This window comes from Castanea sativa, chromosome 7 (assembly GCF_040712315.1).
Source record: "Castanea sativa cultivar Marrone di Chiusa Pesio chromosome 7, ASM4071231v1".
Classification (NCBI taxonomy): Eukaryota; Viridiplantae; Streptophyta; class Magnoliopsida; order Fagales; family Fagaceae; genus Castanea; species Castanea sativa.
The window spans coordinates 11,913,817-11,931,867 of record NC_134019.1 but is presented as its reverse complement, the minus strand read 5'-3'; the positions used below and the strand labels follow the sequence as shown (position 1 = coordinate 11,931,867).

The 18,051-nt window shown below is 37.2% G+C and overlaps 1 protein-coding gene and 1 long non-coding RNA gene across 3 annotated transcripts; one reads left to right on the top strand and one right to left on the bottom strand.

Moving 5' to 3' along the window:
• Positions 1-606: 606 nt before the first annotated feature.
• LOC142643581 (uncharacterized) lies at positions 607-5,592 on the top strand. Of its 2 annotated transcripts, XR_012845889.1 has the most exons (4): positions 607-2,030; positions 2,131-2,196; positions 4,948-5,124; positions 5,198-5,592. It is a non-coding gene; the product is annotated as an uncharacterized LOC142643581 (long non-coding RNA). The 2 variants fall into 2 exon arrangements; XR_012845888.1 differs by having other exon boundaries at positions 612-2,030; positions 4,948-5,592.
• Positions 5,593-6,226: 634 nt separating this feature from the next.
• On the bottom strand, positions 6,227-6,670 carry LOC142643967 (uncharacterized). Its single transcript, XM_075818667.1, has one exon. It carries the CDS (start codon positions 6,668-6,670, stop codon positions 6,227-6,229), a length of 444 nt encoding a protein of 147 aa, XP_075674782.1.
• Between the last annotated feature and the right edge of the window lie 11,381 nt (positions 6,671-18,051).

Below are 18,051 nucleotides of genomic sequence, written 5' to 3'. Positions count from 1 at the left end.
TATTGTGTTTTCAATTTTCTATTGTATCCAATCTAACCATAAATATAGAAAAGATCTGAAAAGAATAAAAATTTAAAATTTAAAAATAAAAATAATTAAGCAAAATAATTTTTAAATATTTAAATAATATTATAAAACTTATTTTTAATAAAAAAATTGTAAAAAAATAAAAAGTATCGTAGGTCTAGTAAACATTAAATAGGGCCACTGAGAGGGCGTTTGGATCCGCGTTCTGCATCCACGTCCGCGTTTTGGCTTCTTTTTTTTTTTTTTTTTTTTTAAAACCCAGCCGCATATATTGACTTTCAGCTATGAACAGTACACAAAATTACTGTTCATAGGTCCCACAAATTTCACTTTTCAACAACTTTTTCATTAAAAATGGGTCCCACAATACTATTCACACATTTAAAAATTATTTTGCTACAGTATTTTCAATTTTCAATTTTCAGTTTTCAGTTTCAGCAAAATAAGTTCTATCTAAACAACCTGATACGGCAGAAAAACACCGAAACGTGCTTTTCCAAAAGTAAATAACTACTTCTTTCAAGACCTTCCTTCAACCTTCAAGAGCACCTTCGTCAGAAGCTTCACTTTGTAGAAAAAGTGTCCCCATGATGGTTTATAAATATATGATTCTCAATTTATCATAGCTCATAAGCCCATCACTCTCTCTCTCACTCTCTTTGGGTCATGGATAATATTAAGGAGCAACTCTCAAATAATAGCTTATTGGGAATTCTTAGGCTGTGCATTTCAATCCCTTTTCTTTCAACGAAGGCTTGTTTACTGATATTCTTTGTCTCTATTTTATGTCCACCACTTTTATTTTGCGCCTTTGTTGCTTTCACCTCTTTATTTGGTAGTCTTTATCACCAAATATTGAACAAAGAGATAGTACTAACTCTTCTCCTGCCGATCATCCACCAAATAGTTTTCCTTGTGTTCACTCTTGTGCCCTCCACCATTGCCATGTTCCTCACCATAGCTTCTGCCTACACTTCTGAACCAATACCCTTCTTCAGCTTCTTCCGAGCCATATTCTACATTTTTCTACACTACTTTGACACCTTTTTCTTCGTCATGGCTTTCGTGAGTCTCTACCGGGCACTATTAATCAATACTATATGTCTTTCCATATTGGCTTACCACACAAACAACCCCCTTTTCCTTTTGGTCGCTTGCATAGTTTTGCTTCTGTTCATAGCTCTTCAATTCTTCACTGAACACTGGTTGCTTGCTTGTTTCGTATCAATGTTTGAAGGGATTCATGGGATGGCAGCCCTTAGAAGGAGTAGAGAACTGATGAAGGGGCGTGCAGACAAGTTGGGAGTCTTGTTATTTTTTCTGGTTTGCGAATGGATTCAGCTTCATCAAGAAATATCTATGTTGGGAGATAAATTGAATTCTGGGAGTACTGATTGGATAGTAAAATTGTCTGCTGTGCCAACATTTGGTTTGTTATTTCCAGTGATTTTGTTTGGAGTTTCAGCTCAAAGTGTCTTATATTTTATCTCCAACCAACAGATTGACAAGGGTGCTTTGTCTAAACGACTTGCTTGGTACCTTTGATCAACAAGCTCCAAGTATCAGTAATGAGACATATTAGTCACCTTTTATTTCTTCTTGTAAAACATAAAGAAATCTATATAATTGTCCCTTTATGAGTTTGATTCATGTTTATCAATTTTTCGTTTATTGCAAATTTAGCACTAATTTTGGGCAAATAAAGTGACAACAATATGAAATTTCAATGTGAAGTGGGATACAAAATTTTCGAGATGGAATATTACTGAGCAGTTTGATGAATTTCTAGTTACTGGTTTGAAAAGTATTTGCTATTTGATATTACCTGTCACAATTGTTTAAAATGAGTTCTGGTCACTCTATTTGCCAGTATTACTGATTCAGAGTGCTAAAAGATTTGTCTTATTCTTTGTTTTTATTCTCCTAAGAAGTAAGCCAATAGTTATGGAATACCATGTTATTGGGATCAGTTGTGAAGTTGGCTTATCTTCTTCTTCTCAATGGTATTTGGTGTAATTGTTGTCAATGGTTTTAGGAAGATATGATTTGCAAGAACAAGTTTACACTAAATGCTAATGTTTGCTATTTTCAATTCTTTTGCAGGATAGCCTAGGAATCCTCAAACAGTAGCTTTCTTGCAGTTACTAAAACTTCCTTATCTTCAAAGAGGTAATCAATCATTTTCTGTACATGTAGTGGGAAATGAACCAACCCCTTTGCCCACTTGTCTTCCTCTGCAGTATAGTCTAGTTGATATGTCTTTCATTCTCCTTTGCACTAGCATGCTGTTGGTTTTGCTTCTTTTGAGCTCTTTTAGAACCTATTTGGATTGAGGCAGTAAAATAGGGTTGACTGGAAAATAAGCTACTTTTTGGGCCAATTTCCTTTACTTCCCTTCCCTTCCCTCCTCTCCCCGTCCCTCTCTCCCTCCCTCTCAATCCAAATGTACCATTAGTTTAGAAGTTAAGTGTATTGGTTGATTTTCTAATTTCTTGGATTTGGGCTGTAGTAATGGTCCATTCGTCTTATTCTGTTAGCAGTTAGGCATATTTAAGTTCTTTGGACCTTTTGTGGGTTTGAAGTCTTGAGTTTGGATTTTCTTTTTTTTAATATTGTTTCCAACTAGTGAGTCCTGCACATAGTAAACTTGTAGTACTGTATTTATGGCCCAAAAAGGGGAGGGTTGGGGGGTTGGGGGTGACTTGTAGTACTGTATCAATGTGTATTTACTCTTTTAACTTGATGGAGATCAAGTCAGTGAATTTACCTGGAGTTTTGAAATCTTCTTTTCCCAAGTATCATCGAGTAAAAAATGTGGGTGCAGTGGCCTTCGATCTTTTCGCTTTTCTCTTTTTTTTTTTCGAAATAGCCTGACTGTCTAAGCCGCATATGATTAGAACTATTCATTTAGACTTTTAAAACTCCTAGGCCATGGTACAAGAATTTCTACATTACTTTTGATGCTGTCTCTTTCTGTTTTTGGTTCTGGTCTTCCTTTCAACACTATTTGCAAACATGTTTTTTGTGCATAATATGTTCAAAGGCTTTTCATGTTAGATCTAGCGCCTTCTACACTACAGTCTCCTAGAGAATTTTTTTTTGGGGAGGTGGGGTGGGATGGCAGTGCTTAAAAAATTGGTATGAAGTTGGGTGTGTTTTAAGAGAAATATTCTTCAAGGATTAGGGTTGATGATGCGAAAAATCACCAAGTTGAGGACCTCGTCTCAATGAATGGATGATCTCATGGTTGGTCGTGTCTCCGGTGCAAACCGGCAAGAAAACCTGGGAAAGAAGTGTAATACACCGGTGTGGTTTTTGCCAAAAACACTTCGATACTTAAGTCAAAAGGGGAGAAAATTATTTAGAGAGAAAAATGACTTAGAATGGATTTTTGGCTAGGTATTTGTGTGTATCCTTTGATTCAGTTGTTCCTCTCTTTTATAGTTGTTTCCTATCTTAATGGATAATGAATGTTTGTATTTATGCTCAATAGCTACTATGTTATCAATGAGAGCTCTAAAGTGCACAACTCATTTGTTACCGTTGCTCCGTTCGTTACGTTTTATTATCAATGGGCGTAATAAATGTGTAATGCTTGTTTGGGTCATCATTAACATGGAATGACAATCCCATGTTATTTTTTGACTCATTAGCTGCCCCCTGTTCATATCGTCGTCTTTGAGACGAGATAAGAACATAAACGTCTGTCGCTCCGTGTTCCGTGTTCAGTGCATTTATTACGATTTGATGTCTTGTTTGCTGTGTGACACGTGTACGATCAAGATGTCACCCTTGTGTTAGTTGTCTTGACTTTCCCGTGCATGATCTCCTATTTGTTTTGCATTTTTTCCCTCCGTTTCTTTTCTTTCCAATTTCACTTCACCTTTTCTTTTCGTTGCGTTTTGTTTACTTGGAGCTCTTCTTCCTTTTCTGAGTATTTCTTCATCAACTTGCTTTTTTTTTGGTATGTCTCTTTAAGCTCCCTTCTTTGTTTTTGTGTTCTTATGGTAGATTATTCCTTAGTTTGGTCAGATTGCTTGTCTATTTCTTTCATCTTAGCTCGTCTGTTTGGTCAACTTAAGTTTATAGGTAGGAAATGTCCTAGGGTTGGGTTCTTCGTAGGGCGAGACTGTTCTTATAGGTCCATCTTGCTCTTTCTTTTTCCCTTGATTCATCATTCAATAGGGGTTGCTCAATCTTTGAAAATGCCAGGTGAGGAGGTTAGGTCTAGTGAGCTTGAAACGGGTTTGTCTTTGTCTGAGGCCCTTGAAGTCACTTCTCCTTCTACCCCTCATAAGGCCTGGGGTATATGTTGTTCTCTTAAAGAGAAGGACGAGAAGAGGATTAGGGATAGGTTCCAACTTCCTTCTTCTGTAAAGATTAGGATCCCTAATGCTGATGATAGAGCTTGTCACTCTTACACTGATGAAGTGTGCTTTTATGAGGCTAACTTCGTTAGTGGACTACGTTTTCTCGTCCATCCCTTTATTAGAGAGCTTTTCTTCCTTTTGCAACTTGCTTCAGCCCAGTTAATGCCAAACTCATGGAGAATAGTAATTTGTTGTATAGTGATATGGATGTCTACCAATGATGGAGACAACATTAGAATAGACAAATTTTTGCACTTCTATCATCTAAGAAAATCCATGGATTCAGGTTATTAGGAGTTTAAACCCTAGGGTAGGAGTTCAAGATTGGTTCTTGACTCCCCATCGTCTCTCCGGAATTGTAAAACCACTTTTTTCTTCATCTCTGGTGATGGTTGGGAGTTCACCCTAGGTGAGGACTTAGATGATGCTCCTCGGTTGCTTCGTAGCTGGGGAACTCTAGTGTCTAGTGCGTCTTTCTATTTGTTTTCCTTGTATGCATGTAGTTTTCCAACTGGTTGCAGTACTAACATGGGTACTTCTGTTTTTGCAGCTTCTACTTGTCCTCGTTTGAAGAAGAGGTATCACAGCCGTGTCAAAAAGGTTAGAGAATATCTTGAGATGATCAAGGACTTTGACGAGCTCATCTCTCCTCAATCTCTTTTTCTACATTTCCATGGACCAAAGCCTTCTTAGCACGTTCGAAGGAACGTTGAGATCATTAAGAAGAGTAAGTTCGTTGAATTGTTGTTTTGGGTAGACTCAATGTACTTGTTGCTTTTTCCCTATGTTTTTTTTTATAGGAATGACGACCAGATTCAGTAAAGCTAAATTGGCCGAGGTCCAAGAGAAGAAGGCCAAAGGAGGTTTGACAGGTGGCCTTTTGATAAGAAAACATCACAGGGACATGGAGACTCCTAAGGACGATCCTATGCTGACTTCGCCCATTGCCAAATCTATTCCCTAACTTCCAACCTCACCCACTTCTTCTCTGAAGCTAATTGCTTCTACTTTTTTTTTTTGGGTTTGTGCTCTTGTGTTTTCTTGATGGGTTTGTGTATGATTTTCTAGATTTGACTTCTCTATTTTTTCTCATTCTCAGTGTTTTGAGTTTGTGTTCTTAAGTCCTTGTGTTGATGTTTAATGTGTTATTGTTCAGGATGAATTAGATCTAAATTGATGAATTTATTGTTATTAATTATGTTTTTTTCTTTTTTTTTATTTAGTTAAAATTGATAAATTATTTAAAAAAAATTAGATGCTGATGTGGCATTTCATATTATTTTTTTATTCGCTCCGTCAGTCACGTCAGCCTTTTCCGCTAGTTGGCTGATGGAAATGACTAAAATGAGATGCGCTAATTGGTTGAAGGATTAGAAGTGATAAAAATAAAATGTAGGGACTAAAATGGAAAAACGTCAAAATGTAGGGACTAAAACTGCATTTACGCCTAACTTTTATTAAGTCATGTATAAATGATGATGTTGCTATGTATTAATAAATTTATTAAGTCATGTATGAATGACGATATTGTTATGTATTAATAACTTCATTTTAAGTCATCTATGAATGACGATTTTGTTATATATTAATAACTTTTCTCATGCATGAATGGTATTTGTTAATATGTATTAATACTTTTTTTTAGGTCATGTATCAATAACAATTTGACTATAAATAATCAGTTACGCGTAATTGCTAAATAGAATTTCTGCCCATGTTTTATTGATAGAGAAACAAAATATTCCTTTGTTTATGTAAGACAAACAATAATAATAAGAGGAAATACATCTAAATAAAAGTAAGCATTTTGAAATACTTGGGGATTCTTACTAATAGTATCTCTTTAAGTGTTCTATGTTCCATGGACGAGATAGTTCTTGGTCGTCTAAGGTCTTCAGGTAGTATGATCCTTCTTTGGAATGGTGAATGAGTTGGTAGGGTCCTTCCCATGCTGGACCTAATTTCCCTTGGGACGAGTCCTTTGTTGCTTGGGAGACTTTTCTAAGGACGAGATCACCTATGTTGAATCTTCTCACCTTCACCTTTTTGTTGTAGTCCCTAGCCATTGCTCCCTTGTACTTTTCCATCCGCTTCATTTCTTCGTCTCTCACCTCGTCAATCAGATCCAAATTATTGTTGAGTTCTTGGTGGTTCCTTTGCTCTTCGTACACCTTAATCCAGATATTCGTCATCCCTACTTCCACCGATATAACAGCTTCAATTCCAAACGTCAATCTAAATGGTGTTTCTCCTGTTGGCACTCTTGTGGTCATCCTATACACCTATAAAATGTTAGGTAGCTCTTCTGGTTAAGCACCCTTTGCCCCCTTAGGCCAAGTTTTGATAATTTTAAGCAGGCTTCTATTTGTCACTTCGGTTTGACCATTAGCCTGTGGGTGTCTTGGAGAAGAGTAGTGGTTCTTAATGCCTTAGTTCTGACAAAATTTTTGAAAGTTTGGATTGTCAAACTACCTCCCATTGTTCGATATGATTACGTCAGGAATCCCAAAACTTCAAATTATCTTATTCCATACAAAGCTGGTGATCTTGGCTTTTGTGATCGTCGTTGTTGGCTCAATTTCCACCCATTTCGTAAAGTAATCGATTGTGACGATGAGGAACTTGTACTGCTTCCCTTCTATAAGGAGTGGTCCCATTATGTCAATCCTGAGTGAAAGGCCATGGAGTGGTTATCGGCATCATTGGCTTACCTGGTCGTGTTCAGAATTTTGCGAAGCGTTGGAATTGATCAGAGGTTTTGATGAGGTCATATGCATCCTTCTGTAATGTTGGCCAACAGTAACATGATCTGAGTGTTTTTCCCGCAAGAGACCTTACCCTCACGTGGTTACCGTAGATTCCTTCGTGTATCTCTCGAAGTACATAATTGGCCTCTTCCTTGTTAGCACAACAAAGATAAGGGAGGGAGTGTCCTTGTCTGTATAATGCATTGTCAATAATGACAAAGTGAGCAGCTATAATCTGTACCTTCCATGCTTTATTCCTGTCTTCTGGGAGTTGTCCTTATTTCAAGTAACGGACGATGGGAGTCATCCATTTGTCTTGTTCCTATATCTTCATCACCTATTCGCCCTTTATGCTGGGTTGTTCCTTTGTTTCCATCCATAACTCAAGGAGATTGCCATGTTCGTCTGACGAGGCTAGTTATGCTAAAAAATCAGTTTCAGCATTCTTTGCATGAGGAATTTGCTAAAACTTGACACTATCAAAATACTATAGGAGTTCTTTGACAATCTTTAGATACTTTTACATTCTTTCTTCCTTCACTTCATAATCTCCTTTTACCTAGCCAACTACAAGCTGAGAATCGGCTTGGACGTGAGGGTCTTGGCTTTAAGTACTCTTGTAAGACTCAATCCTATTAGAAGTGCTTCATACTTGGCTTCATTGTTGGTTGCTGGGAACTGCATTCTAACTGCGTACTTCAGGATTTCTCCTAGTGATATGAGGACCACACCTGCTCCTCTAGCTTTCTTGGTGGTGGATCCATCTGTCTGGACTGTCCATGTCTTTTTCTAGGGCTCTTCTTCTTGAGGATAAGTGAATTCTATAATGAAATCAACGAAGACCTTTGATTGCTACCCGAGGCCAATATTTTATGTCGAGCTGGCCAAGATCTATAGCCCATTGAACGAGGTGCCCTACTGCATGACGACGATGGGATGTGCTTGAAAGTAGTGGTGTAGTTTTCTGGAGCAAAGGCGATCTTATCTAGCCTTGGTTAATTTGCTTTAGCTTCCTGAAATGCTTGGTTAGTATAGTACACCAGCTTCTGCACATCCTCCTCTTCCCTGGTCATTGCCTAGCTTATACTATATTGAATACTGCCAAATAGAGGTGCAGCTTCTTTCCTGTTATTGAAGGGTTTAACCATGGAAGTTGTGTTAAGTATTCTTTTAGCTTTGTCAAGGCTTCTTCTTATTCGTTAGTCCACTAAAAGGCCTTCTTCAAGACTTTGAAGAAGGGTAGGCACTTGTTTGTCACTCAAGAGATGAATCTGTTCAATGCTGCAACCTTTCCTATTAAGCTATGTACTTCCTTCACTATCTTTGGGGACTTCATCTCCATTATTGCATTTATCTTGTATGGATTAGCCTCTATGCCCCGTTAAGATACCATGAATCCCAAGAATTTCCCTAATGAGACAGCAAAAACACACTTTGTTGGGTTTAGTATACTTACATAGTGTGTCAAAGTTTTCCCTTAGGTCGTCCAGGTGGTTTGCTTCGTCATTGCTCTTCTCTAGCATATCATCTACATATACTTCCACATTTCTTCCTATTTGATGAGAGAACATGCAGTTCACCAACCTTTAATATGTGGCCCTAGCATTCTTCTGTTCGAAAGACATCACATTGTAATAGTATAACCCTTTGCTGGTGATGAATACGGTCTTCTCTTGATCTTTCTCGTCCGTCATGATCAGATTATAGCCGAAAAAGGCGGCCATGAAGCTTAAGAGCTTATGTTTGGCAGTTGAATCTACCAATTGGTCGATCCGGGGTAAGGTGAAGCTATCGTTCAAGCATGCCTTGTTAAGATCTTTGAAGTCAACAGACATCCTCCACTTGTCGTTCTTCTTCTTTACCATCACTACGTTGGCTAGCCACTCAAGGTAGAAAACTTCCCTTATGAAGCCTACCTCCAAGTATTTCTCAACCTCTTTTGCTATTGCCTTATTACGTTCATGCGCAAATATTCTTTGTCTCTGCTGCACTAGTCTACACTCCGGATTAACATTGAGACAATGGTAGATCACTCTTCTGTAAATTCCTGGTATATCCTCGTGCTTCCAAGCAAAAAAGTAATGGTTCTCTCTTAGGAAGTTTCTTATCTTCGTCTTCTCTGAGGCTGAAAGGACAACCTTAATTTCTTGTGGCACTTTTGACGATTCGGGGACTGGCTCAGGTTTATCTATCATCCACGTGTGATTTTTCCCTGATGCTAGGGCAACTTTGATTTCCCCTATGCCATGAGTTGTAGGGAATTTCACCTTTAGATAATAAGTTGATGCCGCCGCTTTCAACTTATTGAGTGTTGGTCATCTAAGGATTACGTTGTACGTCGACGGAAATCTACCATGAGGAAATCAATATCCTTGAAGACTTGTGCTAGATAAGTGCCTACAATTATGATTAGCTTAACAATGTCTTTGGGAATAACTTTGTCCCCGGTGAAACTTATTAATGGGGAAGTGAATGATTGAAACCTTTCTTTATTCAGCTTCATTTGTTGAAAGGCTAGTAGATAAATGATGTCTGCTGAGCTTCCATTGTCTACCAGTACCTAACGCATGTTGAATTCTTCCATCTTAAGCATTATAACTAGCGAGTTGTCATAAGGCTGCCAAACACCACAAGCGTCCTTCTTGGAAAAGACAATGTCTAGTTCAATACATCTATGCACTTTTGAAGGAGGGAATTGCGAGTGTACGTTGTTCACTTCTCTAGCATATGCCCTCTTCAGTGATTTGGAGGATCCTCCCGCTACCAATCCTCCTGAGATCATTCTTATTTCTTCTATGGAGGCTTTATTGCCCCCTGTCTTGGCTCCCTTTCCTTCTCGTCCCTATGGTTTCTTCTATACGACTCTATTCTCTGTACAAACTTCTACAATTTTCCCTAACAGATTAATGTTTCTACTTGGTCCATCAAATGCCTGCATTTGTCAGTGTGATGCCTGTGGTACTAGTGGAATTTGCAGTACTTACTTTTGTCTTTTACTTCTATTGGAGCTTAAATGGGTCTGGGCCAATGCAGAGAAGGTTCTTCCTTTATCTACATCAGTATTTGCTTGATAGGCATCACTAGGAGAGTGAAGCTAGTAAACTTAGGTCTTCAGTTTGGGAGGTTCTTCTTTCTGTCCAACACATATCCAATGCCTAATGTCTCCTTCTTCCTATTAGGGTTGTGACTGGTTCCTTCATCTCGTTTCCTTTTGGTCGTCACACCTTTAATAGTCACAACATCCACAGCATTCATATACTTCTGGGCCTTGTGAAGTAGTTCTGCCACTGTTTTTAGTGGACTCTTGGTGATTAAGATGAAGAAATTCCTTGGTAGCAATCCTGCTTGGAAGGTTGTCAAGAGGTCATGATCTTCCGCTTCATCCACTGCAACAATTCTTTATTGAAACGCATCACATATTGCCTTAACGATTCTCTTTTTGCCTGGCGTATATTGAGAAGATGCCTAGTTGGCTTCTTGTGTCGTTGTCCTCCAATAAAATGATGAACAAAACCTTTGTTGAACTGGTTGAAGTTCGCAATGTTGTCTGAGGGTAGCTTGCCAAACCACACCCTAACTGTGCCCTTTAACATTGTTGGGAAGGCCTTGCACATTACTTCGTCTGGGCTTATCTGCAAAAGTATCAAAGTTTTGAACCACTCAATGTGATCCAAGGGATCTTTTGAGTCATCAAAGTACTCCAATTAGGGAAGGCAAAACTTTGGAGGGAGTGGATGGTTCAATTCTTCTGTGGTGAATGGTAAATCCGTCCTTCGGATCATTTCGTCTAACTTTTCTACGGCTCTGTCTTTTACTACATTTCTGAGCTCGTCCATCTCCCACCTTATATTATGAAGCTCACTTTCCATTTTGGATGAGTTTTCTTTTGACATTCTTGTCCTCCTATTGGCTTGGCTATTTGATCCTTCCTCATTATGGTTTCCTTTGATCCTCCAATGCTCTTCTTCATTCTAACTCTCCATTGTCCATTGTCGTTCCTCATTCTAGGATTCAGCGGCTCTCCTTAGTTGTTCATTCTGTGAGTCACTTCTTCCAAGTTGGCTGTCAGGGCTTGAATTTGTTAGGCTGCTTGTTTGTCTTCCATCTCGTGCTATGAGGTTCTCTTTTGTCACTTTGAGAAGATGGCTTGAATGATTGGTATTCCCACAGATAGCGCCAAACTGATGATGCAAAAAATCACCAAATTGAGGACCTAGTCTCACTAGATGGATGATCCTGTGGTTGGTCGTGTCTTCGGTGCAAACTTGCAAGAAAGCTTAGGAAAGAAGTGTTATACACTAGTGTGGTGTTTGCCAAAAACACTCCAATGCTTAAGTCAGAAAGGGAGAATATTGTTTAGAGAGAAAAATGACTTAGAGTGGATTTTTGGCTGAGTATTTTTTTGTACCTTTTGATTTTGTTGTTCCTCTCATTTATTGTTGTTTTCAATTTTAATGGATTATGAATGTCTGTATTTATCATCAATGTGCACAGCTCATTTGTTAACGTTGCTTCGTCCGTTACGTTTTATCATCAATGCACGTAATAAATGTGTAACACTCATTTGGGTCCTCATTAACATGGAATGACAATCCCATGTTTTTTTTTTTTTTTTGACTCATCAAGGGTGATATCCCAAGCACTCAATTGATAAAATTTTGGGGATGTTGTCATTGACCTTGGTTAAAGTCTCCCATGGAGCCTAGAAATGAGTTGATTTGTAATTGGTCTCCCCCACCCACCAGAAACTGTGAGGGTGCTTGATCAAAAGGCAACTATAGGTTGGTTGGTAGAGGCAAACCTTGAATGATTCCATGAGATCTCCTCAATTGACATGTCCAAGGAATGAGCTTTGTTTGTACTTTGTGACAAAAACACTGATATGCTTGGGGATTGATCAAATTAATGATGCTTGAATTGGTTGTTTGCTCTTCCCTTTGTGAATATACCTGAAAGTTGAATTTACTTTATTCAAAATTTTAATGTGTAATGCCAGAAATATACTTTGATATTAAGGTTTATAGTTGTTTTTGAACTTCCCTTTTAAGGAGGGTAAGACTTTTTGGTTGATGAGTACGTCTAACATGTAACTTGTAATGCAAGGAGCATAGCAAAAATTAAAGCTGATGGATTTTGACAAGTAGTGTAAAATGGTCGTTCATAAAGTAATCATCATTGCTAAGGACGATACTAAGGACAACCGTCATTACTAAGGAAAACTACCATTACTAAGGAAAACCGCCATTACTAAGGACGATCATAAGCACACATTAATGCTCAGATATAAATTCCTCACTTAAATGGCACAAGTATAATGCGTGTACAGTCTTACCAGCCACCAGCTAACAGCTGTTACAACTATCTCAAGCTGACCATTACACAGACGTTATAGGACATTGAATGGGGAACTTAAATGGCTATTAAATGAGCCATTGAACCCCCAGCTCAACCATAACTAATGGATAGCGACAAAATACTTGTCCATATTACAAACTGTCCAATTTAATGACAAGTAAAAGTATGGACAAGCATAAACGCATTAATTCCAGACAGCATTCAATGACCAAATGAAAAATGAGCACGGAGCCCTTACTACCATTCAATGACGTGCATTTAAATGGCCGTTACAAACGTTAAAGGGCTGGGATTAAGTGGCCACTATTGAGCCATAAATCCTCCAGCTGTGGTACAACGTTAGAAAGGCCAACAAATTAAGCATTTACTCACACAAAGGCTATATAAAACCAAGAGAGACAGGTAAATGATTCATATTGAACACACACACAAATTACTCTACAGATTACAGATTTCTAAAGATTTTAAACTAATTTAAGTATCGGAGAGTCCTTGGCAGGCCCCAAACCGAAGTCATTATCTGTTAGGTGTCTTCTTTGATACAGGATCTCCGGGTCGTCCAATATACTAACAAGAAACATATTAACGAGGAAAAATTGCATTTTATCAAGTTGGCGCCGTCTATGGGAAGACAGGAAATCAATCAATAAGCCATTGAATTCTCTACTGACTAAGTTCCTTAGAACCAATTGACTCAACCACAACTACTCCGCTGGACTCGGTGGTGATGGCTCAACAAATCCAAGCACTAACAGCTAATGTGCAAGAATTGAAGAAAGAAAATGAAGACTTGAAGCGGAGAGTGTGTCCCAAGGGCACAAATAAGTCACAGTCATGGCGTAATTGCAATGACAATGACAACAAAGCCCATAGTCCAGGAAATAGCATAAGAAAAACTTCTAAGTACACCGCACAGTTGACTCATGGCAACAATCAGATGATGAAAACACATGAGGAAGGAGTTAGACAAAGTCAAGAATGCCATGAAGGGAAAGACAACGATAAATCTTGATGGTAAGATCAAAAGGACAGACTTACCCTTCACTGCTAGTGTTTTGGAGTGCTCCTTGCCTCCTAAATTTCGTTTCCCATAGTTGGAGGTTTACAATGGCACTAACGATCCCCTAGATCACATAGGGGCATTCAAGACAATATTAAATCTCCAGCAGACCCAGATGAGGTAATTTGTAGATCATTCCTAGCAACCCTCAAAGGAGCAGCAAGGGTGTGGTTTAGCAAGCTGCTTGCAGCATCTATCGCGAACTTTGAGCAGCTGATAGACTCTTTTGTCTGCCATTTCATTGGGGGCCAACGCCATAAGAAGCCCACCTCATACTTGCTAACTGTGAAGTAACAGGAAGGGGAAACCTTGAGAGAGTATGTAAAATGCTTCAACAAAGCAGTGTTAGAAATTGACAAGGCAGACGATCAGTTGATAATGACGACCTTCCAAGTAGGGTTGAACAATCCTAATCTCGTCTTCTCTCTAGGAAAGACCCGGCTAACTACAATGACAGACCTATTCAAAGCCCAAAAGTACATAAACGGATAGGATGCATTAATGTCAAATGGAATAGATGGCAAGCTAAAGATGGAAGAAATCGATAAGCTCCAATACAAAAAGTAGGAGAAGGACCGTTCCCCCAATCGAAAGAATAAGGACGAAAATACACAGGCTCAGACATGATCGCCAAATATTCCAGAAGAGGAACTTGTTACCTCAAACCACTCAACGGCAAATAGTTACATCCATGGAATGTAGAGCACTTCAAGAGGTATTATCGCTAGTTAGATGATGTTTTCAATTTTCTTTCATCAAACTATTTTCTAAACAGGAATTAATAAGGAGACATTTTTTTCCACATGAATAAATGTCATTCTCTTGAAAGATCTAAAATTATTATTTACCATACAAAAGAAAAAAAAAATCAAGAAGAAAGCCCGTCATTGAATGTCCAATGAGTAAAACCAAGTAGACGATAAAAATATCGATAAGAGTAAAATCGTCACAAAAGGTTCAATTTGGATGAGTACAATTATAATTATGATCAAATTCTCAAAGTGAGAGTAAGTCATATGATTAAATTCACATGGTTAAAAACCGACGAACACAATCATAATGACGATCAAATTCTCAGAGCGAGAGTAAGTCATATGATTAAATTTGCATGGTTAAAAACTGACGAGCAAAATCATAATGACGATCAAATTCTCAGAGCGAGAGTAAGTCATATGATTAAATTTGCATGGTTAAAAATCGACGAGCAGTTTTTCTAAAAGTGACCATCATTACTAAGGACGACCGTCAGCGTCATTACTAAGGACGACCGTAAATGACCGTCATTACTAAGGACGATCATAGGTAAAAATTAATGCTCAAATATAAATTCCCCATTTAAATGGCACAAGTATAACAAACATATAGCCTTTCCAACCACCAACTCACAATTGTTACAACTACCTCAAGCTGACCATTACACAACCGTTACATGACATTGAATGGGGAAGTTAAATGGCTATTAAATGATCCATTTAGCCCTCTAGCTCAACCATAACTGATGGATAGCAATAAAATATTCGTCCATATTGCAAACTGTCCAAGTTAATGACGAGTAAAAGTATGAATGAGCGTAAGCACATTAATTCCATACAGCATTCAATAACCAGATGATAAATGAGCACAGAGCCGTTACTACTATCCAATAATGTGCATTTAAATGGCCGTTACAAACGTTAAAGGACTGGGATTAAGTGGCCATTATTGAGCCATAAATCCTTCAGCTAATAGATTAAGCATTTACTCACACAAAGACTATATAAAGCCAAGAGAGACAAGTAAATGATTCATATTAAACACACACATACAAATTACTTTACAGATTACAGATTTCTAAAGAACTTAAGTTAATTTAAGTATCGAAGGGTCCTAGGTAGGCCCCAAACCAATGTCATTATCTACTAAGTGTCTTCTTTGATATAGGATTTTCAGGTTGTCCATCATACTGACAAGCAACATTCTGACGAGGTGAAATCGTGTTTTATCAGATTTCATGATGGTAGTGATTATGAAATTGTTAACTATTAACAAATGCTTAACAAAAATAGTGTTTTGGTTTACCTTTTTAGAATAACCAAGGATCACTTTGTAGAATCTAATACAACAAATGAGGTTGAGTCACGTTAGTTGTTGTACCTATCATTCACCACAAACAATGTCGTCAAGTTTAGTATACAAATATTAACATTCTTTTTCTTTTTCTTTTTCTTTTTTGTCCGTTATTTTTCAATTTTTTGGTACGTAAGTAAAAGTTGGAAGCTAGTTTATTATTAAATTGAAATTATATTATTGAAATATTTCTTAGTTCACATATAATTTTTTTTTTTTTTTGTGCATTGCACAGAAATACTACTATTAATTCTAGTTTTTTTTAGATCCCACCTTCCCCAATGAGGGTAGTGCTTCCAAATAAACATCATTGAAAGAAAACAGTACGAAAAAAAAATCAATAATTGTGTTCAAAACTTAGTTTAGACTTTAGAGAGGTGATTCTGGAGCTATCTTGAAATTTATCTACATCATTTATGTCCACTATGCAAAGAATTTTGTTCTAATATGTGACAAGACAATTCCTAATTGACTTCAATATTTAGGGTTCGTTTAGTTAGAGAGGTGAAAAAGTGAGAAGATAGAAAATGGTGGGAGAATAAAAAAAATTTTAATTTCCCTCCTTGTTTGGTTGAGAGTGAAAAAGTGGAAGGATATAAAAAATAAGTTTGTATAAATTTACTCACATATCCTAGTTAAAAAATGATGCCCAATGAAAACAAAAAAATGACCAAAAAAAATCATGTCAAGAAAAAAAAATAACGGCTAGTTAAAAAAAAAAAAAAGATGAGGTAAAGTGTCCCAAGTAAAAAAGCCAATGTTTACCCAAGAAAAAAAAAAAGCCAACATTGCCCACGCCCCAAGAAATCAAAAGAAAAAATGGGAAGAGGCAAAGTGTCCAGAAAGCAAGAAAAAAATTGAATAAATAAATAAGAGGCCAACGTTGCCCAGGAAAAGCAACTGGGGGCATTTTTGTCCATCTGACAAAACAACGTCTTTACCTCAATTTTTTGGGAAAATATGTTGGTAGGTCCGGAGAGAAAACATCTGGACTCCACTATTTTTTTTTTTCCTTCCTCCTTCCAACCAAACATCCACCAAAAGTTTTCCTTCCTCATTTTTTTTTTTTTTTTTTCATCTTCTCTAAAATCCACTCTATCAAGCACACCTTTAGTCTCCTACAAGAATAAGAGATTTTAATTAGAAGGGAAATGTGAATGGACGCCTAAGGTTAACAATCCAATTAAAGAAAATTTTTATGGAAAAAGAAAAAAAACAATTAATGTTTTGACAGTTTTTTTCATTTCCTACAAAAGTAGTGTCAAAACTTTCCAAAAAGAGAAATGATATGTCCACAACATTTTTACAACAAATCTTAAGTGGCAGGTTGTTACTGGTTGTTATTGTTGGGGCAAAAAAGTAATCTTAGTGTTAAGTTCAAATTTGAACCAATAATAACTAACCACCTATGATTTGTTGTGAAAATGTTGTAAAAATGTTGTGGACGTAGCACCTCTCTTCCAAAAATGGATCTAATTAGAATGCACTAATAAAGTGGGATTCATCATTTCTACCTGAGTAATGCTGGAGATATCAACTTTGGCACAATTTTATGCTACAACTTGCCACATGACGAGTTGTGATTGATAAGAGTGTATCTCCACATGGCCCACTAACATACCATTACTAATCACAACTCACCATGTAGCGAGTTGTGGCACAAAATTGTGCCAAAGTTGGTATCCCAGCATTAGTCTTTCTACCTTTTTCATTTATTTATTAAGTGACCATTTGGATCACGTTTACGCGTTTTGCGTTTCAGCTTTTTTTTTTTGAACTAGTGCCTGGTGCACTGTTTATAGGAGATTAACCGTGTAAATAAGTAAATGAACAATATTTTTAGTGTAAACAGTAATTAAAATTTTTTTTTTATTATTTAATTTTTAACAAAATAAGCGATATTGATTGAAATACACCGTAATACTTCTGCTCTTCGTTCCATATCATCAAGAAATTCAAGTGCAATTATAAGTAACGCGTTTCATCCGTTCAATATGAGAGAGAAAGTGAGCTTCATTATTACGTTTTTTTAGCAACACGCTATGGACGCGCTTTAAGTTGTACACGCTATGCGGTTCAGCAATTTATATCTATGGTAAATTTGTAAACCAGAGTAAATATAGGAAAGATTTTAAAAGATTTGCTTTAGTTTTTATTTATTTATTTATTATAGATTTGCTTTATAAAAGTAAATATCTACTTTCTAGAGCTTCCTATAAACTTCCATCGTCAGACGAAGCTTCACTAAAACTTCATTCATTTTGTATAGTGTGAAATAGTATAAATATAATGGTATAAATATATGATTCTCAATTTATCATAGCTCATAAGCCCATCACTCTCTCTCTCACTCTCTTTGGGTCATGGATAATATTAAGGAGCAACT

What these genes read in the sequence shown, in the direction of transcription:
- LOC142643967 (XM_075818667.1), bottom strand. Translation starts at nt 6,670, where the DNA reads ATGACCACAAGAGTGCCAACAGGAGAAACACCATTTAGATTGACGTTT.